We start from the raw sequence: 23,144 nt of genomic DNA on the forward strand, positions 1-23,144 counted from the left end.
CTCTGTGGCTGGAGGTAAGGCTGTGCCAGGCTCGCTAGACCCTGCCCCCACCCGGCCTTTAGCTCCCAGCGGCTCCGACTGGGGCAGGGGTCTGTCTCTTCAGCCCCGGGGGAGTCTGGGGGCGTGGCCAGTAGCCCGGAGCCTGCGGCTCCGGATTGGCATCCCAGCGGGCCCGTGGGCGGGGTTTCGGGTTGGGTCCCGCTCGGCAGTTCGCAGACGGCGGGGAGGCGGGGCCGGCGGGAGCCCTGCAGCCAATGGACTGGCAGCCCCCAAGCAGTTACAAAGGGCCGAAGCGAGGCCGCCGCGGCGGCAGGGGAGGTGGGGCGAGGCGAGGCTTGTTGAGGCAAGGCGGCGGCCGGGCCGGGCCGGGCCACAGGCAGTGGCGGCGGGACTATGGAGGCAGCGGCCGCTACTCCGCGTCCCCGGCTGTTCCTCCTCATGCTGGCGGCGGCGGCCACGCTGGTCCCGGAGGCAACGCGTGAGTAGCGGCGCGGCAGGGCTGGCGGGAAGCTTCGGGGCGCGCGGGCCGGGCCCGGCCTCTGGCTCACTCCTTCTCTTTCTCAAACATGGCGCGGGGCCGGGGGCGCAGGTGGCGGCACCCGGGCCGGGCTTTCCTGGTCTGGCCGCCGCCTCGCGAGCCGCGGGCGGGCAGCGGAGGCGGGGCAGAGGCGTGGATCCGAGCGCGGGTGAACGTGCCCGGTAGCCCTCAGCCGCCGCGGCTGCTGGCTCTTCGCGGGGAGGTGGCGTCGGGCGAAGCCGTCCGGGGTCCGGGGCTGCCCTCTGGGGAGCGAGTGGGCACGGGCCGAGGGGCGGAGGGTTTGAGGCTGGCCGAAACCGGCAGAGTTGGGGCTGCTCCCCGGTTCCCGCGAGGCGCTGCGTGGCGTTGTCCCAGGCACCGCACCCCGAGCGAGTTGGTCCTCCAGGCTCCGGGGGCCCGGGCGGGGTTAGGGGGTCGGAGGAAGCTTCCAGGGCGGGATGTGCGCTCTGAGCCTCCAGGCCTCCCCCAGCAGTGGGAGGGAATGTGTGTGGCAGAGACCCTCGGGGTCAGCGAGGCCTTCTTGGCCTTTGACATCGGCTTGACCCCGCCGAGTGGGGCTGCTTCTCCAGCCGGGGGTGGCTTTGGAAGAGGAGCTGCTGCGAAGCTTTGTGTGAGGACAAGGAGGCACTAAGATGTGTGGAATGTTTCTTCTTTCGTGCGTCTGGGGAACGCTGAAGTGAAATCCACTCACCAGAAGGCTGCGGATTGTTTTGGTAGTAGAAACTTGAACGTTTGCTCAGTCTGCAGGGTTTGGAATGTTTGAATGGAAATGACTCTGAATTGATCAAATGCTTTTATTTCCTCGAAGGAACATCGGTAGAGAGATTCCATTTCTTGAGTGACAGTAGTTTGAATCGGTTGTCTGTGTAGCTGGTTTTCGAGGGACAGTATTTGTTACGTTTTCCAAAATATTAAATCAGGATGGGGTATGTGGTCATCACCTACCCAATGGAAGGGGGAGTGAAAAACTTTGTTAGCATTCTAACTGTACTACTAGAAACTGAAACGCAGGGCCTTAGTGAAAGCAACTAAAATAAAGTGAATACATTTTTATTTCTCTAATTGAACACAGAATGTTTTAAAAACATTTCAAGACTTAGGGTGCCAGTTATTATTAATAGCTATTGTCTTTTAAGAGCTTATTATGATACAGATGCATAAAGTACACCAAAGTACATTATCTGATCCTCACAACTAAACCCTAAGGGCTGGTGGCGTTTGCTCCATTTTACAGAAGAGAAAACAGGTGTGGAGAGGATAAGTACTCAATTGCTAAAAGCTGGATTTAGGATTTGCAGCAAAGGTTTCAGGGTTTCCAAAACCTATGCACTTTAATATATATATACCTGTCTGGCATTGCCCATATTCATTTTTAGATTTTTGTACTCAAAATTAGAAAAACAATTTGGCTTCTTTCTGACTCCAAGTACTTTTTTTTTTTTTTTGGCCACACTGCATGACATGCAGGATCTTGGTTCCCCCTGCAGTAGAAGCGTGGAGTCCTAACCACTGGACTGCCAGGAAATTCCCTTCGAGTACACTCTTATAGTCCCTTTAGGCTAGGCCTACCTTTGAGGAAACAGTGGATTTTTGACATTGCCTGAGAAGAGGGGCAAGAGAGATATGTGGATAGGTAGGAGAATCAGTATAATTATGCATCAAGCATAAGTAACATTTCCACACCACTAATTAACTCAAATAGCATAGTTCACTCTTTTCCACTTAGCTTAGCACAGAAAGTGTTCATGTATTCAAATAACAGAATTGAGCTTACTGTATACACAAAGCATTGCCCAGTTCATGCCCTGGAGGAGCTTACAGACTACACTGGCATGCATACAATACAAAGCTGATCCAGGCGCTATTATCCTTAAGTCTAGACTACCTCAGCTGGTCTGCCTGCTCTCCTAGGTGATGTTGATGTTTCCATTCATCCTTTCATACCTTCTGAAGAAGCTCAAATGCTTTTTAAAATTTATAAATTGAGGGACTTCCCTGGTGGTCCAGTGGCTGGGACGCCGAACTCCCAATGCAGGGGTCTGGGGTTTGATCCCTGGTCAGGGAGCTAGATCCCATGTGCTGCAGCTAAGACCCAGTGCAGCCAAATAAATACACAGTTGTTTTTTTTTTTTTTAAATAATTTGACCTTCATTTTTAAGAGTCTGCAGTTGTTCCTTATTGTCTGGGTATCAGTTTTATATTTTTCTGCCCACCTTCTGCTCTGTCCAACATAGATTTCTTTGGGGAAATTGGTCCCTTGTCCTTGGTACATAGTTTAGTACCATTATGTTTACATAGATTTCCCATGTGAGAATGCTTTAGCTTCCTGTCATTTTGTAACTTTTTCTTGGAAAACATGCCCAAGCCCAACTATTCTTTACATTAATGCCTCTTGAATGTATCTTCCTTTCTTCATATGCAGCTATCAGGTTTAGTCCTGCCTATTATCCCTCAAATCCATTTGCTTTCCAGAGTTTCTCTCACCTAGGCTCTTCTGTAGGCTGCTGCCAAGCTAACCTTCAGCCATCCCCACAAGGGGGTTACAAGATTTCCCATTTGTATTCAGTGCTTAGAGCAGTAACTTGAGGTTTATGATTAGGGCCATTTCTGTATCCAGCTAGAGACCTCGCATCCTGCTACTGCAAACCCTCGATTCCAGTGTTTTCTGTTTTCCCACCCACTCCTGACTTTTCAGCCTTTTTACTACATATTTAATTTTGCCCCTTTTGGGAGTGTGAGAAGTTTTTAGTCCTGACTTCCTATACTGGTTTAGTTTGTGAACTATTTGCCTGAACTGCATAGAACTTACACTTTGTGTTTCTGTTTCTACCACCTTACACTGTCACTTAAATATTCTCTTGAACATGTTATAAGTACCCAGAGGGCAGGGGTCATGCATTTAATTTCCTTTTGGTCTTAGAACCTAACACTATATTTTATATTCTGTTCCATTTAAGTACTTGTTGATTAAATGAATTCTATTTGACTAGAGTATTCCTTTAGTAATTATACTGTTATATGTAAGTACAGTTTATACAGTATTGCGAATTCTGTGTATAATCAGAAAAGTCATGTAACTTCTAGTTATGCAGAAAACGGGGATGATACCTACTTTGCCTAGTTTGAGATTGTGGAGATTGAATGAGAAAATGGTATTAGAGTTTGAGGTTGCTGTTTTGTATTGTTATTAATAGGAGGGCTGATGTTCAGCCAGAAATTCCCACTGGGCCACCTGTGTTTTGATTGGTCAGACATCCTTTCTGATTGGTTGATCCCACTGTGGTGCTAGTTGTTAATACTTTTAATATCACCCCTGCAGAGAGGCATCAGTATTCAAAGAGGGAAGTGAGTAGTCTAGGCTGAAGTGACTGGGGGAGGGAGACTTCCTGGACACTTCAGGACTTAAACTGACTTTGAAGGGTAGCTGGAATTCATTGAGGCAGAGTGGGGGATGTGATTAGTGTTAAACTGTGTCTTTGTAAACTGTGTCCCCCAACTCCCCTAGGGCAGGAAGCAAAAGCTTTTATTGTCTGGCTGGCAAATTACTCTATATTTATAATTTTCTTATTCTAAAATGTGGGGCTTCGATATATTAACCACTGTTATTTATTCCCCAATTCTAAAAATTCTCTAATATGTGACTGAAGCAGAAATGAAATATAAGTGGAATAAGAGAGAATAATGTAATAGGATACCCACTAGGGCTAGGCATTCGAATGTTGAAAGTCATAAGTCATTCACTTTACAGATGGAAAAACATGGGTTAGGTGAATTTTTCAGGATAGGGAAGAACCAGAACAGGAATTTTGATTTTTCTGATCCTGGATCTTGTGTCCTATATGGCACTTTAAGATGTGAAGGACTTGGATCAGGGAGGAACAGAGTTAATGGAGTACTTTCCTAAGTGAAGTTACCTTGAATTTCACAGAGCTTAAGAAAAGTGAATTCTGAAAGTGGGAGAGAGGGGGAATAATTATAGGTTATAAAGTCCTCAAGAGAATGTCAGTATCTTTTTTATACTGCTGGAAAAAAATAAAAAGAGGACCTGGTGTAGTGTTTGTTGATTGAGAAATGTAGACTTACTAATTTGGAAGAAATTTTGGGTTAATTGAAGTGGGGTATAGGCCTTGTAGTACATGGTGGTTAGGTTTAGAGTTTTAGATGAACTCTTTTTTTAAAAAAAAAAATAACATTTTTTAATGGGTAATACATTGTAAATATGTTTTATTTTTATTTTGTTTTTTTTCCCACTTGGCCTGCAGCATCTTAGTTCCCTGACCAGGGATTAAACCCGTGCCCCTGCAGTGGAAGTGCAGAGTTTTAACCACTGAAACGCCAGGATCTACTTTGTTGTTGAAATTAAATGGGGAACTGATATGTTAAAAATAATCAAAAGGGAAACCCAATTTTCTTGTGGGGAAGGCTGCTCCTGTGAAGACTTTAGATGAAAGCTCCTAGGCCTAATGGGAACAATTACCTGAACTCAGTACCATTCTTATAGTAGTGCTGTATTGTATCAGATATGTTCATGTCTAATGAAGTGGGTTTTGAAAATGCCAGTATCCAATGGATTGCCCTTTTGATGTGAGAACATGTCTTTTCAAACCACAGAATCCTCTGCACATGTCAAAAAACCTCATGCCTTTTGCTGTTCTTTCTTGGTCATGGATTGCATAATGCAACTTTCTCTGAACAGACAGACTGTGGTTTGATATCATGTGATTGGGTCACATCTTTGCTTCCTGGTTCTGGAAATCGAGGGCAGATACTGGCATGTTTCTTAGAAATTTTCGTGCCTTGTCCCATAAAACTGGCTCAAGAAAACTTTTGGGATCTTCTAAAAATGTAGGTCTTGACCCAGCCTAACTACAATACTTAAGGTAACATTTAATGCCTTTCTTAATGTAATTTTCTCAGTATCAAATCCAAGAGTCTCCATAAATATTAAGATTTGCTGCTACTCTGAATTAGATCCAGGTTTAGCTGTACAGTTTCAGTCCAGATAGTGCAAGTAGGTTTCTTACGGTTACCTTTTTCTGGTATGAACTTAGGATTGATTGACTTCTAGGCTTTTTGCCTTAGAAACTTTCTCAAATGCTAGAGGAGTAAGCCTGATTGGTTTTATGGGTCCAGTTTTATAGATCATATCTGGCCTTTTGAAAGCTGCTTTCTCAGTTTGGCAATCTGAGAGCAATAAACATTATAAAGAATGATTTATAAATTAAATTATGACTTACAGGATATACAAACAGGTTGCTTTGACATTTCTCAAAGGTTTAGTGGGCCTTGCATCATCTTATCAATCTGAAAGGAACATATTTTAAGAATGTGCCAGGAATTCTACCTGCCTTGTCTCATTTAATTCACATAACCAGCCATAGATGATAGCTATATAATAGTACAAAAACTTACTATGTACCAGTTAATTTCCAGAAGAGTCTTTTTAAGTCCATTTGTTCCCAAGTCCAGTGACCAGTGTTCCGGAGATAACTGTAGATTTTGATGACATTGGTTTTAAGCCAGGATTCTTTTCAGTTCTCTTAAATATTTTTCAAAGATGTTAACATTTGTCATTCATATTTTAATCATAAACACATTTGTAAAAGGAAGACCCTTCACAAGGAACAGATAATGATTAACAGTAATCCAACCACTGAGACTCAAATGATTGTGCATTAATTACCATTAACTCCATCTGCTTGAGTAGGCAGAGTTGTCTGCATTTTGCTCAGATTGGAACTTAGTTTGTATTGATGAATGTTGGTAAATAGAGCTTCTGTGTTTCCATTTTACAGACCAGGAAACTGAGGTCATGGTGTTAATGAATGAAGCCTGTATTTGAGCTTTTCAGAGTGTGGACTCTTGCTGCTTTCATATACAGTAAATTACCTTGTTACGGTCACTGTGTCAGGAAGGATTTTTTTTTTTTTTAAACCATGAGAATTTGCTTCACTTTGTCTTTATTATGGGATTCCCTGGTCTTTATTGCAGTTCGCCTCTTTGAAACTACAGGTTACGCAGATCTTGCAGTCTTTGACATAGATAATTTTAATTTCTCCAGTGAGTCTAGTGATAATTGATCACTCACTATTTGTGTTGATTTATTTATATTCATAGTAAACTCTTATGCTTCTCAAATTAACATAGGCACAGACCTGAAAATTTGAGTCAGAGAAAACAAAAAAGCTATCATTGTCCATCATTAACATTTGGCTTATTCTTCCCCCTCCATACATTTTTTGTATAATATAAACATTCTTTAATCATTCCATTTTAGTAGTTTATCAAAACTAATAAATATGTTTTTAAGATGGCAGAACTTCGACTTGAAAAAGAAATAGCTCATTTAAAATAAGCACATATTTAGTAATGGTCAACACAGTGGAAATACAGAAAAAGAGGCACACTTGCTTTCAAGGAGTATGATGCTGGGGTAATAATGATGAATCCAGATTCGGTAATAGAACTCCAGGGACTGCTTTATAGAGGTTATAGGACTTGATCTCGGGCCTTTCAGGACAGGGACGGTTTAGACAGGATGAGGGGCAGAGGGAAAGCACTCCTGGGTAGGGGAAGATGATGTGAGTGAAGAAGGAGCCTGCTGAATTTCAAGAATTTAAGGGGAGGAATGGAAATTTATGATGTTTACATTATGGGTAGGCTCAAGAGAATTATGAGCCTTGAAAATCAGGTGGATGGTTTTAATAATTTAATGTGGAAAAAGAATGTCTAATTATACCAAAGAGGAAATGGAGCAGGGTGGCTACCTAGGAGTTTTGGAGTAGGTATGATGACCTTGGGAATGGCTTTGTGACATTTCAAAGAAATAGGAGGAGTGGGTAGTAGGGCATTTGCATGACTGTCCCTCATGTATCTGTGTGGCTTCCTCCCTCGCCTCTTCTATGTTTTTGATCACATGTCACCTTTTTCCCAAAGAGGCTAACCCTGACCACACTTCGTAACTGCCGTTATCTTTTCTTTTTCTTTTTTTTACACTGCCTTCTAAAATACTGTTTATGTATCATACTTACTAATTTACTGTGTTTATTGTTTCCTTCTAACTACTAGGATATAAGCTTCATGAAAGTGGCTATTTTTGGTTTGTTCATCAGTTTATCTCGAGTGCAAAGAAAGTGCCTGGTGCATCATAGACACTCAGTAAATATTTATTGAATATTTAAGGAAGTAGCTCTTAATTGTAAAAAGGTGGAGTACTGGTTTTTAGAAGGACTCCATGATATAAAAACAAGTGATTCCAGGGGTTTTTATATCTAGATAATTCCTTTAACTAGTAAGGAATTTGGTGAGAGAAAGATTGAAGAGAAGTGAATTCTGGTTTGAGCATGTTGAGTTTGAGGTGAAAATAGGATAGGTAAGTGAAATGGTTCAGTAGGTGGAATCCATAAAAGACTGAAAAATGGTTGGAATGGGAGAGCACCTTAGGGAGAGAAGTGATATCAGCATTTGCCTTCCATCTCATTCTTGTGGATTCTTATGCCCCCCAAACCACCTTAAGTATTTTGACCCTGAATTCCTAGCTTAGATCTAGAGCCTCACTCAGTTCATGTTATATTGTTCTCCTGGGTTGCAGGTCCATATTTAGAGTACCTGGCAGATAGCCTGATACTGATAAATATTCAATAAATGAGACTTATTATACATTTAGATAAGTGGAGGAATGTCTTTTGGAAGAGGAAATATATGTCTCTGTAATGAAGAGTTATGATTAACTGGTAGACGGAGAAGCAGATTTCACTCAGTATAAGAAAAGACATTATATCAATGGGGAGCAGTCATAAAGTGAAACATTACAAGGTACTACGTTCCCTGTCACTGGAAATGTTCAGGCAGAGGTGGTAGGCAGAGAAAACCTCCTGTCCAGAAGTTGTAGAAAACATTTCTTGCATTATGTGAGAGGATGGAATTGATTATATCCAAGCTCTTTTTCTACTCCAGAACTCTGTACTTAGAGTTATAGTCCAGGCTTCCGTGCTGTTTTTAGGCAGCGTACGGGCTCTCCACTTCCCTAGCATTCATGACTTCAAGATGAGCACCTTTTGTAGCTTACTGTTTGGGAAAAACTGATTCAGTGCTTGGCTTGTCCTCTGGCCATTTTCCATAAAAGGATTTAGGAAGCTTGAAGTAAAAATACATTCAGTAAGACCAAAGCTAGTGATCAAAAAGATAAGAACCAGTAAGTAAAAGGGGAAAATAAGGAGAACAATTAACCATAACTTTTTCACCTGAGGAAAGTGTTAGGCGTAGAGCTAATAATTAGCTTTGAGTTTTCTAGCCGTGAGGGCCATACGGGAACCTGAGAGCTTACATAGATCTCATTGCCTATAGTTGAGAACACATGAGGAGGCTGCCACCTTCATTAATAAAATAGTGCTCCCAAATATGAAGAGTGCAAAGTAGGGAGTAGCTTCAAGTGGTAAGAGCTCCGTGGATCTGGCAGCCCTGACTCTTGTTCTCAGCCTTCCTCTCTAACATGCTGGAGCATTTAGTTTAGTGCTGCTGCTACCATTTTTCTTCTCTACTCTTAAGGACACGCTGCTGCTGCTGCTGCTGCTGCTGCTACTAAGTCACTTCAGTCGTGTCCGATTCTGTGCGACCCCATAGACGGCAGCCCACCAGGCTCCCCGTCCCTGGGATTCTCCAGGCAAGAACGCTGGAGTGGGCTGCCATTTCCTTCTCCAGTGCGTGAAAGTGAAAAGTGAAAGTGAAGTTGCTCAGTCGTGTCCGACTCTTAGCGACTCCATGGACTGTAGCCTATCAGGCAATTCCAGTGGAAGGACTGATTTAAGACTGGAATGTTTAAATCAAGCTTTCCCAAAAGCTAGAGGATAATGGATGGAAAGCAACATAAAACTGTTCATCCTGGTTTATGAAGACTTTGTCTTCAGATCCTTATCTTTGGGCCTGTCTCCGTTTGGCAGACAGAGTCTGAGTACTGCCACCAAATGAACAGAGCCAGATATTTACCGCTCTTCCTACAGGCCCAAGACAGCAGGGTCCACAGAGTGTCTTTGCTTGGGTTTCTTGTTTGAAGAGCTGCCTCCTTTCTGGGTGATAAATTATAGGAATGATAACTTCCTTTAGGAGAGACTGCACTTACCTGGAGATCATGGTCTTACACGTGTTGGGTGTATAGTAACCTCAATATTCATGTAAAAGATACTGACACATTTTACCATAAGTTGCATTTTTTGGTTAGAGACATGATTATTTCACTGGAGAAAACAGTTTCTCCATGCTCTTTAGCAGAATCTATTATAGAAGTCTTTGTATAAGAAAGTGAAAGTCGCTCAGTTGTGTCTGACTCTTAACGACCCCATGGACTATATACAATCCATGGACTTCTCCAGGCCAGAATACTGGAGTGGGTAGCTATTCCCTTCTCCAGGGGATCTGCCCAATCCAGGAATCAAACATAGTCTCCTGTGCTGCAGGCGGATTCTTTACCAGCTGAGCCACCAGGGAGGCCCAAAAGGGCTTTGTGTAAGAGGCACTGGGAAAAAAGGGAAGAATTTGGGTTTATCAGTTTCCATGACTTGAGAAGCCCACTTTCCTTGCTTATTCTGCAGTTGCTGAGTTACTTAGGCCTGTTTCAGTGTTTCCTTGTTTTAACCAAGAGGGCTGAACCTCCTTATTTTTGTTTGCTTGCTTAGGATAACCATTCCATCTAGACTTCCTAGGTGTGACCCTCACTGATTACATAACAGTGTATATTTATAGTTCTGGGACACCTTGAGCGGGCGTCCTGTTACACTTCTCCCATGTAAGATCTTTCAGTATATGGAATACAAATAGCTCCCATGGGAAAAAGCAAATTTTTTTTTTAACTGGAAATGAGGACTAATATACATATTTGGGACCATTGAACATGAAAGAGATAGTTAAACCTGAAGAGGAATATAGAGATAAAAGCAGTAACAGTGGCTTTTCATTTATACACATGCACGTGTGCGCGCGCACACACACAATATGTGTATGGGGCTATTTTTTTTTTCCTAGATGTATTCATTCCCAAACCAAACCATAATGTGCTCTAATTGAGTCTCTTTGTTTAGCACATGGCTGTTGATTTGAGTACTTGCTCCAGTTGAAAAACTGACATTTAAATTTTGTTATTCAGTGTACAACAGATTTAAATAAAAACACCAAGATTGTGTATTGTAGATTTCCTTCAACATAATTATATGTAATTATTTTACCAAAATAAACAAGTTAATGTAGTTTTAGCTATTTTATCTCACTTCACATTTGGAGAAAAATTACAGAGCAGGGGTTAGAGTTTGCTCATGTTTCTCAATGAGGAGAGCTAATTTCTGATTGCTAGTTCCAGCTGGTTCCACAGAACCAGGCACAGTTGATGCTGGTCAGAGAGCACTGAGCACGAGGAGAGGAAGTGCAGTGGAAGTAGGCCGGGCTGGCTGCATGTTGCTAAAACAGGTGATCGTTTTCATGAGTGTGGTGTCTCAGCAATTGTAAGGAACCTGTGAAGATTAACTGAGATTGTACTCCTAAGCTTGGAGCATGCCTCCTGGCACTTAGAAAACATGGAGTAAATGATAGTTATTATTAAGAAAATTGTTTTTCATAGAATTGTAGAAGTTTTAGACTAAAGAAGGACCATGAGACCATGATTATCATTTTGTCTAACTCTGTAAGTGAGGAAACTGAAGCTCAGACATTATGTGGCATTTCAGGATAAGCAAAATGATTTCAGAATAATAATTCAGCTAACGACTGAACAGGAATCCAGCTCCCTCCTCACTTGCAGTTTCATTTAGCATCCCTTTTCTGACTCAAGCCTCCATTAGGGAGAATGATTTTTTTTTTTTTTAATGTCTAACTTTGTGGAAGGTTTTTTTGGTGTGGTGTGTGTGCTCAGTTGTGTCCACCTCTGTGACCCCAGGGACTGTAGCCTGCCACACTCCTCCTCTGTCCATGGAATTTTCCAGGGAAGAACACTGGAGTGGGTTGCCATTTTCTACTCGTCTTCCTGACCCAGGTATTGAACCTGTGTCTCCAGTGTCTCCTGCATTAGCAGGCAGATATTTTACCACTGAGCCACCTGGGAAGATTTCTTTAAATACTATCAAATCAGACCCTTAACAGATAGATGCATAGATGGATAAATAATGATAAAATTAATATAACAAAATAGTTGTTATGGAATTTATATGGTAAGTATAGAGGTGTTCACATTTCTGTCAATTTTTCTGAATGTTTGAAAATGTTCATAATGTTGGGGGGGGGACTAAAAAAAAATTGTATTATCTCCTCACCCCACATATCGGTGTCTCTGAACACAGACAAATCAGCAGTACTTGCTACAGCCAAAGGAAATAAAACAACCGGGGGACCAGATTCCTCTGGCGTGCACATTCTAGGCCCTTTGCTTGACATCCTTCAGTGAGTGAGAACCACAGGTCTGTCTCACATATTCCTGTTCTTTTCTTTCTTTACTCTCCCTCCTTTCTTAAATTGCAAACGTTGCAGATTTGAAAGTGCGTACCAACGAACAAGCCAGTTGGCACAGTTAGCACTGTGTATGACTTTCCTCTATTTTTCTTCTTTCTGTTGTTGCGCTTTCTCACTTTGCATGGTAAATTTAACTTTTGTTCTTTTCTTTCTTGTTTTAGTTTATAATCTTGAGTATTTGTTCTTATATATCTTTCTCCCCAAGACTGCAATCGTTTCTTCTACCTTATCCTTAAAACAAAACAAAACAAAACAAAACGCAAACATGGCCTCATCAGTATTCTTTCAGTTCGGGCCTTTCCACTCTTTCTCATATAACACTTAAATTTCTCATGTAACACTTAGATTTTAGATGCAGCCTACCCTTTCCTTATGGTAGGAGAAGGGGAAGGAGGGAGTTTTAATAAATTGGGTTTTAGGAGTCAGGGGATACTCTTAAAGGGTCAACAGACTCAGAATTAGCTGTGCATTGCAAACAGATGGTGTGCCCTAAGGAAATAGCTGCTCTAAACAGTTGGGTTCTTGCATCTAATTTAGCTTCGAGATCCTGGAACTAGGAAAAAAATTTTCATGGAGCAAATAGAGTGAGTGAAGTCGCTGAGTCGTGTCTGACTCTGTGCGACCCCATTGACTGTAGCCTACCAGGCTCCTCCGTCCATGGGATTTTCCAGGCAGCAATACTGGAGTGGGCTGCCATTTCCTTCTCCAGGGGATCTTCCTGACCCAGGGATTGAACCCAGGTCCCCCACATTGCAGGCAGATGCTTTACCGTCTGAGCCACCAGGGAATCCCAAATTCCCATGGAGCAAGTGGGAATACTTAAATATGAACCATTTTAAACCACTGCTAGGGCCTAGGCACTATTGACTGGCGTGTAGGCATCATAACTCTGCCACCGTTTTGTATGCTGCATACTTCTGTAGAACATAGTTCTGTGCTGTGTCTTCTATTCTCCAAAGGATAAGCAACATCAAGCCTTAACAGACTCTTACCTTTTAATAACCAATCCCTACTAGAGTCCTTCAGTAACCAAAATGCTTCTAGCAATTTGAAACCTGTATTCCTAATGCTGAGTCTTGGGACTCTAAATTTTGAGGTGTGAAAACGCTATTGGGTTGAATACAGCGCATCCCCAAAGCTCCAGTTTTTAAATACACATAATTTAGTCTTAAAAGAGTAAGTACTCCTCTAAAAGAAGTCAGCGCTAGCTGCTTGAAGCCCACAGATTCCGAAGGGTAGAAACATTATGACAATATACACGTAATAAACGCCTCTCCATTTTGGCTGGACTTTTCTGTCTGTGCTTGGTTTGGTTCAGCTATATTTCTTTGCTGCTGCTGGTAAGTCGCTTCAGTCGTGTACGACTCTGTGAGACCCCACAGACAGCCCACCAGGCTCCGCCGTCCCTGGGATTCTCCAAGCAAGAACACTGGAGTGGGTTGCCATTTCCTTCTCCAATGCATGAAAGTGAAAAGTGAAAGTGAAGTCGTGTCGGACTCTTCACGACCCCATGGACTGCAGCCTACCAGGCTCCTCTGTCCATGGAATTTTCCAGGCAAGAGTACTGAAGTGGTTTGCCATTGCCTTCTCCAGGAGACTGTAATTAGAATTGAACTGCTTTCTTTGATATTTTATTTGACAGGAGAGATGAACATTTCAGACAAGAGAAGACAAGAACATTAAATTGTGGTTCACCAAGTCTCAGATTTCTAAAGTATTTATCATCCCTCTTTTGGCTAAATTCTGTTGTTTTTTCCTTTGTTTTGCAAAGGGGTGGGAATGACATAAAACTAAATACCAAGAGACTGAATTAAGAGTAGAAAAAAAAAAATGTGATTACCTCTGTGGAGCAGGAAATAGAAAGGGTTGAGTGTTGGGGAATTGTTACCTTTTGTCTGGGGGAGGGGGAAGGTGGATAACAGTCTTGTAGAACTTTTTGACAACCTTAAGCTTTATACATATACAACTTTGATCAAAATAAAATCAAAGTTAATGATAAACATATGGCAGTTGTAAGTTCATGAATGTTTAGTAAATACAAAGGTTTGAATTCAAGAAAACAGATTATTAGATTAGAATTATACAAACACAGAGGTCTGCAAATCTAGCATACCTTTCCAGGAGACACTTAAAATGACATCAAAGGTTGAAATAATGAAATAGAAAAAGGCAAATCTGGTGCAAAAAAAAAAAAAAGTAGATATGGTAAGATTAGTACCTGACAAAATTTAAGCTACAAAAGATATGCAGATGACACCACCCTTATGGCAGAAAGTGAAGAACTAAAGAGCCTCTTGATGAAAGTGAAAGAGGAGAGTGAAAAAGTTGGCTTTTAAAGCGCAACATTCAGAAAACTAAGATCACGGCATCCAGTCCCATCACTTCATGGCAAATAGATGGGGAAACAGTGAGAGACTTTATTTTTTGGGGCTCCAAAATCACTGCACATGATGACTGCAGCCATGAAATTAAAAGATGCTTGCTCCTTGGAAGAAAAGCTATGACCAACCTAGACAGCATATTAAAAAGCAGAGACATTACTTTGCTGACAAAGGTCCATCTAGTCAAAGCTATGGTTTTTCTAGTAGTCATGTATGGATGTGAGAGTTGGACTATAAAGAAAGCTGAGCACTGAAGAATTGATGCTTTTGAACTGTGGTGTTGGAGAAGATGCCTGAAAGTCCTTTGGACTGCAAGGAGATCCAACCAGTCCATCCTAAAGGAAATCAGTCCTGAATATTCATTGGAAGGACTGATTTTGAAGCTGAAACTTCAATACTTTGGCCACCTGATGCAAAGAACTGACTCACTGGAGAAGACCCTAATGCTCAAAAGGATTGAAGGCAGCAGCAGAAGGGGATGACAGAGGATGAGATGGTTGGATGGCATCACCAACTTGATGGACAGGAGTTTGAGCAAGCTCTGGGGGTTGGTGATGGACAGGGAACTCTGGTGTGCTGCAGTCCATGAGGTTGCAAAGAGTCAGACACGACTGAGCGACTGAACTGAACAAAAGCATTAAAGGGAAGAAAAAAGATTTTATTTTGATAGAGGTACCATCTTTCAAATGTCATGAATCTTTATGAGCTAATAAAATATTGTCCAAGTACATAAGAGCAGAACTGTTAAAAATGCAAAAAGACATTAATTCACTGTTTGTAGATTAAGAAAACAGTATTTGAATAACTAATAACATAATTATTCCAATTTCATAATCATTAATAATCTTATAAAAATAATTCTGCAGTTTTCCAGGAAATTGATGATTTGATAATATGGAAATCTACAAAGAAAACTCAAATTAAAAATTAACAACCCCTCTAAAAAAAAAACCAAAATCAATCATGTATCTGTTGGAGTTGTAAATTACAAACCATTTAGAAATGAACAAGAGTTTATCAAACCTAGTGGGAGTGTCAGTAAAGGAATCCCCAAAGGAAAATTTGAAAGTGAAAAGATTGAAAATCAATCTGGAGACTAAGTAAATACAAACAAAATAAGGATTTAGAAAAAAAATTAAGAAAAACAGATTTGATACATAAAACTCCAAATTAGTTCTTTGTAGACACATTATTAAAATAGATAAATATTTGAGAACTCTAAAAAAGAAAATTTTTTATTTGGGCTTCCCTGATGGCTTTCCTGGTGATTCAGGTGGTAAAGAATCTGCCTGCAATGCAGGAGACCCAGGTTCAATCCGTGGGTCAGGAAGATCCCTGGAGAAGGGAATGGCAACACACTCCGTTATTCTTGCCTGGAGAATTCCATAGACCGAGGATCCTGGTGGGCTACAGTCCATAGGGTTGCAAAGAGTCTGACACAACTGAGCAACTAACTCACTTTCAGAAGAAAAAGAGGCAATATAGAAACATGGCAGAGGGTATGGGATCTTTTTGTTGAGCTGTAATGTATTTTAATGGAGTCCAGCTTCAGATTTTTTTCTTTAAGGTGAGTGCTTTTTGAATCCTATTTGATTATATTTCTGGATTCAATGTCTTGAAAATGTTTTTCTGTGTGTTTTCATCTAAAGGGCTTCTTATTTTACCTTTCACATTGAGATGCAGTCTGTTGGGAGTTGATTTTGGTATGAGATTTTTTTTTTTTTTCATCGAAAAAATATGTATCTCCAGTTGACCCAGCACTATTTGTTGGTCATGCCTGCCTTTTCCTAGTGCATTATGTCGTTACCTTCACTATAAATTAAGTAGTTGTATGTGAGAGTTATATGTGAGAGTTTGTTTCCGGAATCTCTATTCTATTTCATCGTTCTGGTTGCCATTGTGCCAATACCGTATTGTCTTAGTATTGTACTGTTATAATGGGTCTGGATATCTAGTAGTGCAGGTCTTCCAAAAGCATTGTTTTTCAAGATTGTTTTGGCCATTCTTGGGATGTTTTTCCATATAAGTTTTAGAATCAACTTATCAGTTCATACACATACACACACCCCAAACTGTAGCATTTTGATTTGATTTTGTCAAATGTACAGATCACTTTGAAGAATATTAACATTTTACAGTGTTGAACTGTCCAGTGAGAAGACTGACATGTTCCTCCATTTATACATAAATTTTTGTTTTATGTTTTTCCTAATTTCTATCAAGTAATCTTAAAAATTTAACTGGAGGATAATTGGTTTACAATGTTGTGCTGATTTCTTCTGTACAACAGTGTGACTCAGCTGTTAGTGTGCATATATCCCCTCCCTCCTGAGCCTCCCTTCCCCGCTGCATCCCACCCGTCTAGGTTTTTGGGATACTGCGCTGAGCTCTCTGTGCCTGTATGCAGCTTCTCACTCGCTCTTGGTTTTACACAAGGTAGTGTTCACGTGTCAGTGCTACTCACTCAGTTCGTCCTACTTTCCTTCACCTGCTGTGTCCACAAGTCCAGGAAATAGGTCCAGCATTACCATTTTTCCAGATTCCATACATATGTATTAATATACAACAATTTTTTCTTTCTTTTTTTTTGATGGGACAGAATAAAATAAGTTTTATTTTTATATTCAACTGCTTTCCCTCAGACGGTTGCACAATAACGGGTAGTTGGTGGGATGCGAATCAGATCATTTTTAGACAGCATTTTCAGCACAATCTTTATACAGAACAAAATACATTTCTCCACATTGTTCTCAGTCCAGCAGAGCCCAGACTCTGGGGCTGTTGTTTTTAATCCTCAGTGGAGACTTCAGGCTTTGCTACTTAGCACATTCTCCAGGGCTCTAGTTACCTGATCAGCACTGAAGTTGTTCAGAGAGACATTCTTCTCTTGGCCAAATGCGTAGCGGGCCCAGAGCTTGGGCTGCACATCCGAGCACTCGCAGATTAGGATGGGCAGGTCGGGATTCGCTTTCTTCAGCTCCACATAGCGTTTCTCAATGAAGTCCCTGACGCCCTGGCTGCCGGGCCAGCGCTGGCACAAATGGATACGAATTTCACGAAGATCCAATTTGCCTCGGACCCCACGAATCGCTGCAGCCGCCGCCATCTCGGCTAGTACTCAATCATCCCAATTTTTTTTTTTTCTGACTCAGCTTCACTCTGTATAATAGGCTCTATCAACTGATTCACATTCGTTCATTTTTATGGCTGAGTAATATTCCACTGCATATGTACCATAACTTCCTTATACATTCATTTGTAGATGGACATCTGGGTTGCTTCCATATCCTGGCTATTGTAAATTGTGCTGCTGTGAACATTGAGGTACATGTGTCTTTTTAATTATGGTTTTCTCAGAGTATATGCCCAGTAGTGGGGTTGCTGGGTCATATGGTAGTTTTATTCCTAGTTTCTTAAGGAATCTCTGTACTGTTCTCCATAGTGGCTGTATCAACTTACATTCCTACCAGCAGTGCCAGACATTTCCCTTTTTTCCACATCCTCTTCAGCATTTATTGGTTGTAGATTTTTTTGGTGATGGCCATTCTGACCTGAGGGGATACCTCATTATAGTTTTGATTTGCATTTCTCTAATAATGAGTGATGTTGAGCATCTTTTCATGTGTTTACTGGCTATATGTATGTTTTGAAGCTTTCACTATGAAAGTCTTACATGTTGTTCCTAGACACTTGATTTCTTTGGGTGCTTTGTGAATGATTTATTTTAGAATGTTTGTTTTCTGTTTGTTGCTGGTTTAAGAAAAGGTGACAACATTTTGTATAGTGACTTTTTTGTTTGAGTAGGTATTGAGTTTCATCCATTTTTTTGTTGATGTGATCTATGTACATTTTCCTAAACTGCCTGTAACTCTCTTATTCCTGAGTCTATGTACAGTATCTTTATGTATGACCTCCTTTACTTCTTTAGCCTTGCATAAGCCTCAGTTCAGGTGTCTTCTTTGAGATGTCTCCCTATTCTGTGCTCCCTCAGCACTTTGTCTGCATCACCATTTGTCAGCTGTGTGTGTGTTCTTCACATTACCGTGAGAGCTCCTTGAGAGCACGAGTCTCATCCTCGTCATCTCTGTCCTCCTAGAGGCACATTCTTTCCTCCTCCACAGATGACACCATTTTCTGTTCTGGTAAAGTGTGTTCAGGCCTTATTGTCTGCTTCTGAAATTACCAGCTGCACAGACCTTCGCCTCATATTCAACTGTGGCTCCAGTAGGTCTTTTGCTGTTTGCTGGCCCAGGTGTAACTCTCCTCTGCCCTCACTTCAGAGGCAGCCAGTGGGTGGTTACCACCTCTTCTCACCGCAGTTGTTGCATACTTCATTCCACTAGCCCAGAATGACTTGTCACTTCCATTTAGTGACATTCATCATGATATCTTGGTGTCTATGCAACCAACTCACAATGTCTCCTACAGTTACTCTTGCTTTCCAAGTGGAAGGGGTTGAATCCTTTGTCTTGTCCTACTTGGGGGAGGACCACTTAGATTATCTGATAACCCCCCCTTTTTTTCCTTCTGTGGTTTTTAGAATAAATCTAGATTATATTGCTATCACTCTTAGGGCACCCCTGTTTCCTCATCTATAAAATAGTTATTGTCACTCTGTTAAGTGTCAGTCACTCAGTCATCTTTGATTCTTTGCAGTCCCATGGATTGTAGCCCACCAGGTTCCTTTGTCCATGGAATTCTCCAGACAAGAATATTGGAGTGGGTAGCCATTCCCTTCTCCTGGGGTCTTCCCAACCCAGGGATTGAACCCAGGTCTCCTGCATTGCAGGCAGATTCTTCACTATCTCAGCCACCAGAGGGTTACTATCAGGTAATTATCAATTGCCTTCCCAGTATGAACGTTTTACGATTAATGAGTTGTGATTCTTTATCATTAGGGGTATTATATGTAAATGAGTATACATACTTACTTGTTAATTTGGCTTGGAACTGCAAACATGGTTCCATGTACTTACTTCTCACATGCTGTGGGAGTGAAGTTCTTGGACTAAATAAGTTTGCTCAGGCAGGCGCATTGATGAAAAACTGAATGGATATTTGTGAATGGAGTGAGAAATAGCTACCATGAATGCTGAGTGTTGTGTGTGCATGTGTTTATATTGTCAGTGCTGCCTCCTAGAGCCATAAAAAGGTTTGTTCTGATTCTCTGTCCAGCATCTAGAACAGGAACTGACACGTTGTAGTGATAAAAAATGAATGTATAAGTGAATTTTTTGAGCATTTTATTATGTGCTGGGCACTATACTAAATATTCTGTTACCTGATTTAACCCTCAAACTTTCTGAGACTGCTATTGTCATGCATTTAGGAAACAGGCTCCAAAAGTTAAGCAACTTAGAGGCTAACTGGCAGAGATAGGATTCGAACATGAGGCTTTTTCTTTGTCTCTGAATTCCATGAAATTAACTACTGTATTCTTGTAATACCCACTAGTCAACATAAAATCCAGTAAGAAACTATAAAAGTGTGTTTAGATTGAGGAAAATAAATTCATTTATTTTTAATCATTCACCATCATAAATACAAGTTTGTCCACTTTTTTTCCAAGGGCTAGAGTGAGGTAGAGTGCACACATCTGCTCTGTATATTAACATACCCCCCTCAACTCATTGAAGTGAAACAAAAATAAGATTGCTTGATAGGAATGAAATTATAATCACATGGTATACAGCTTCAGTAGGATGATTATTTCCCTGTCCTTAAACATACTTCTATAAATTATCAGCCTTAAAGGCTATACAGTATTCCGCTAACCCTGTTGTCACTCATATAGATTGTTTTCAACAAATGCTGTAACAAACATCGATGTGCTTATATCTTTGCTATCATCTGTTGTTTCCTTAGACTAAATTCTAGGAAGTAGAATTAATGAGTTAAAAGATGCAGACTTTTAAAGGCTCTTGCTATATCTTTGCAAATTATTTTCAAGAAAGAAGTCTTGAAATTGACATGAAGTGACTGTATTCCTCAGGGTTAAATATCCTGAGTTGGAGTTTTGAAGACAAAACAGGGAAAGGGGATGGAGTACAGAGGGACACATTAAACATTTTTTTGTAACTTTGAGTAGATACAATACATTCATTTTTCAAAATTCAAAAAGTAGGTTTACAGTGAGAAGTCTCCTCCTGCTCCAGTCTTCTGGGTACCCAGTTCCCTTCTTTGGAAGGCAGCATTACCTGTTTCTTTTATAGACTTCCAGGGAGAAGAAGGGGGTGACAGACAATGAGGTGATTAGGTGGCATCACTGACTCGAACATGACTTTGAGCGAACTCTGGGAGATAGTGAAGGACTGGGAAGCCTGGTGTGCTGCAGTCCATGGGTTGCAAAGAGTCAAATAAAACTTAGGGACTGAGCAACAACAAGAAAGGAGATACTTTGTAACATTTACAAGCCAATATATGTATGAATTTTCCTCTCTCCCTTTTTTAGCACAAATGTTGTTACTATATCAAATTCAGTGTTATGCACTGTGGATTTTTACTTGATACTCATTGGGGTCAGTCTTTGTGTGGCTGCATGATCTTCTATCTTATAATGATTTTACCACTTCTATTGATAGATGCATAGGGAAGATTATAGTCTTGTAGAACTGATGAGGACATTACCTATTAGGTAAGTATATGTAAGCCACTTTACACATGTATGAGTTATCCATAGGCTACATTCCTTGTGAACCGGAGGGTATCTTCATCTGTAATTTTGACAGAGCCAGCTTGTCCTCCATTTATATGATGAAAGAAGTTATTCTGGGCAATGAGTAGTTATATCAAATGGACCTAAGAGATATCTACATGGGAATTTTGGACAGTTGAAAGGAGAGCACTGAGAAATGGGAAAAGGACTTTAAAAAAAATGACGGTAGTAAGGTAGAAAGTGGTAAGAGAAAATTTGCTTGTGTGGCCATTTTATTGAGGCCCTTTGGGTCCAGAAGATCCCCTGGAGGAGGAAATGGCAACCTATTCCAGTATTCTTGCCTGGAAAATCCCATGGACAGAGGAGCCTGGCAGGCTGCAGTCCATGGGGCCACAAAAGAGTTGGTCATCACTGAGCAATCAAGCACACACTGCTAGTAGCAACCGTCCATGTAGTAAGGAGATACTGCTTGGATGTTTACTTAAGAAACACATACTAGATCTCTCCTGTGTACCAGGATCTTGGTACCCTGAAGATGTTAAGTTGAACTAGGTCAAGAAATGAAAACCTAGATACTTAATGTTTGATATAACTTGTAAGGTAATAGAATCTTACTGTTTAAAGGATGGTAGAGTTTTAGACTAACTTTTCATTTAGTACAGAGGATCCCTACTTCAAAAAATCTGACTTGGTCATTAAGCCTCTGCTTAAATATCTCTAATGACAGGGAAGTCATAACCTTTTGAGCAGCCAAGTCCATTGTAGGGAGGAGCTGCAGTTATAAAGTGACTCTTTATGAAACAAAATTTACCACATCCTGATCTCATGATTTGATTTAGTATTGGAGTAAGAGAAATTGACTCAGTTGCTACATCTATAAAATGAGGTTGTCTTCACATCTGTGGTATCTTTCAGATCAAACTTTGTTGAATTAATTCTTTGATTCTCTGACTCATTTACATGGCAGATTGATATTCAAGTAACGCTTATGATTACTTGTTATATTGGACATTTGTGGGATTTTGTGCCCAAAATCTCCCTCTGTCTCCCCCATCACCATGGCTACAGTTAACAGTAAGTGCTGTTGACTCTCTCTAAATCTGTTCTTAAACAGATTCCCCAAATCTGCTAGGCAATTATCCTGTACTTGTGCAGTTTATTTTGAACCCAAACGAAGGCCTTTGTAGTTAATTGCCCCTATTAAATCTCATCTTGCCATTCAGGCAGCGTTTTCTTAGCATACTTTTCCTCTGATACTAGTTAACGTTATATCAGCTAATTCCATGGAGCTTTGGAGACTAGAAAATGCAAGTATTGTGGAAAACCAAGTATTGAGAATTTAAAAGTACCCGCATTCATGTATTGAATTATATAAATGATGCTTCTTAAGTGCTTTAAAGGTGGCAGAAGTAAATGGTATTTAACTCAAGAAATGTTTGGATAAGTAAGATTTTTGTTTTGAAGCCCAACATTTGGGACTGAAATGTTATCCATACTGAAGGAGAACTTACTCTCACAACGTGTGGTGCTGTTATTTTTAACACTCATGTTGACATTACAGCTGTAGGGCAACCAAAAGGCATGGAGTTAAGAACTACTGAGTCTTTTGAGGAACAAAGCCCTTAGCAGTAGGCTGGAGGGAGTTGCAGACAGGATTTTAGCCTTGTTTTATAGAGATATGCCGCATATTTTAAGAGGAAGAGAACCTGTGTGGTTCCCTAGACTTGAAAGAGGCAAAAAAGAAGATAGGCCTCCTTGAGAGGGGTGTGGAGAGAAAGGAAGGTGGGCTACTCTGCAAAGCTCAAGTGGACCGGTAGACTAGATGCTAACAGGGCTTGACGTTAGTACTGGAAAGGATTTAACTTTTAACTTTTGCCTTCACCTTTGCCAGCAATGGTGTGGTCTGCTTTTAGTCTAGCTAAGCAGACTGAATAAAGGGCATTGTGTGTGTGTTCCTTTACCTACCTGTTGGTGAGTATTTGTTACATTTGGAAATAGTCTGTGCTGTAAAAAGTAATCGTGATATAATGGGGTAATGGAAAGAATGGTCATTACTAGAAAAACCAGAGTGATGAAAAGA

General features: G+C 40.8%; 2 protein-coding genes across 3 annotated transcripts in view; one reads left to right on the plus strand and one right to left on the minus strand.

The window, feature by feature from the left end:
• Positions 1–293: 293 nt before the first annotated feature.
• TGFBR1 (transforming growth factor beta receptor 1) overlaps positions 294–23,144 on the plus strand; it is a 75,426-nt gene continuing 52,575 nt past the window's right edge. Inside the window, exon 1 of one of the 2 annotated variants that reach the window (XM_061425795.1) lies at positions 294–478. In XM_061425795.1, the coding sequence (XP_061281779.1) occupies positions 394–478 (85 nt within the window). In that variant the 5' untranslated portion in view covers positions 294–393. The remainder of the gene's footprint in view (positions 479–23,144) is intronic. The other variant, XM_061425796.1, reaches the window with a different exon arrangement.
• LOC133252830 (NADH dehydrogenase [ubiquinone] 1 alpha subcomplex subunit 2-like) lies at positions 17,110–17,555 on the minus strand. The gene has a single exon (XM_061425803.1). The coding sequence runs from the start codon at positions 17,513–17,515 to the stop codon at positions 17,216–17,218; it is 300 nt and encodes a 99-aa protein (XP_061281787.1). The 5' UTR covers positions 17,516–17,555; the 3' UTR covers positions 17,110–17,215.

Source organism: Bos javanicus, chromosome 8 (genome assembly GCF_032452875.1).
Source record: "Bos javanicus breed banteng chromosome 8, ARS-OSU_banteng_1.0, whole genome shotgun sequence".
Taxonomy (NCBI): Eukaryota; Metazoa; Chordata; class Mammalia; order Artiodactyla; family Bovidae; genus Bos; species Bos javanicus.

Coding starts and splice junctions, on each gene's coding strand:
- LOC133252830 (XM_061425803.1), bottom strand. CDS start 17,515: ATGGCGGCGGCTGCAGCGATTCGTGGGGTCCGAGGCAAATTGGATCTT.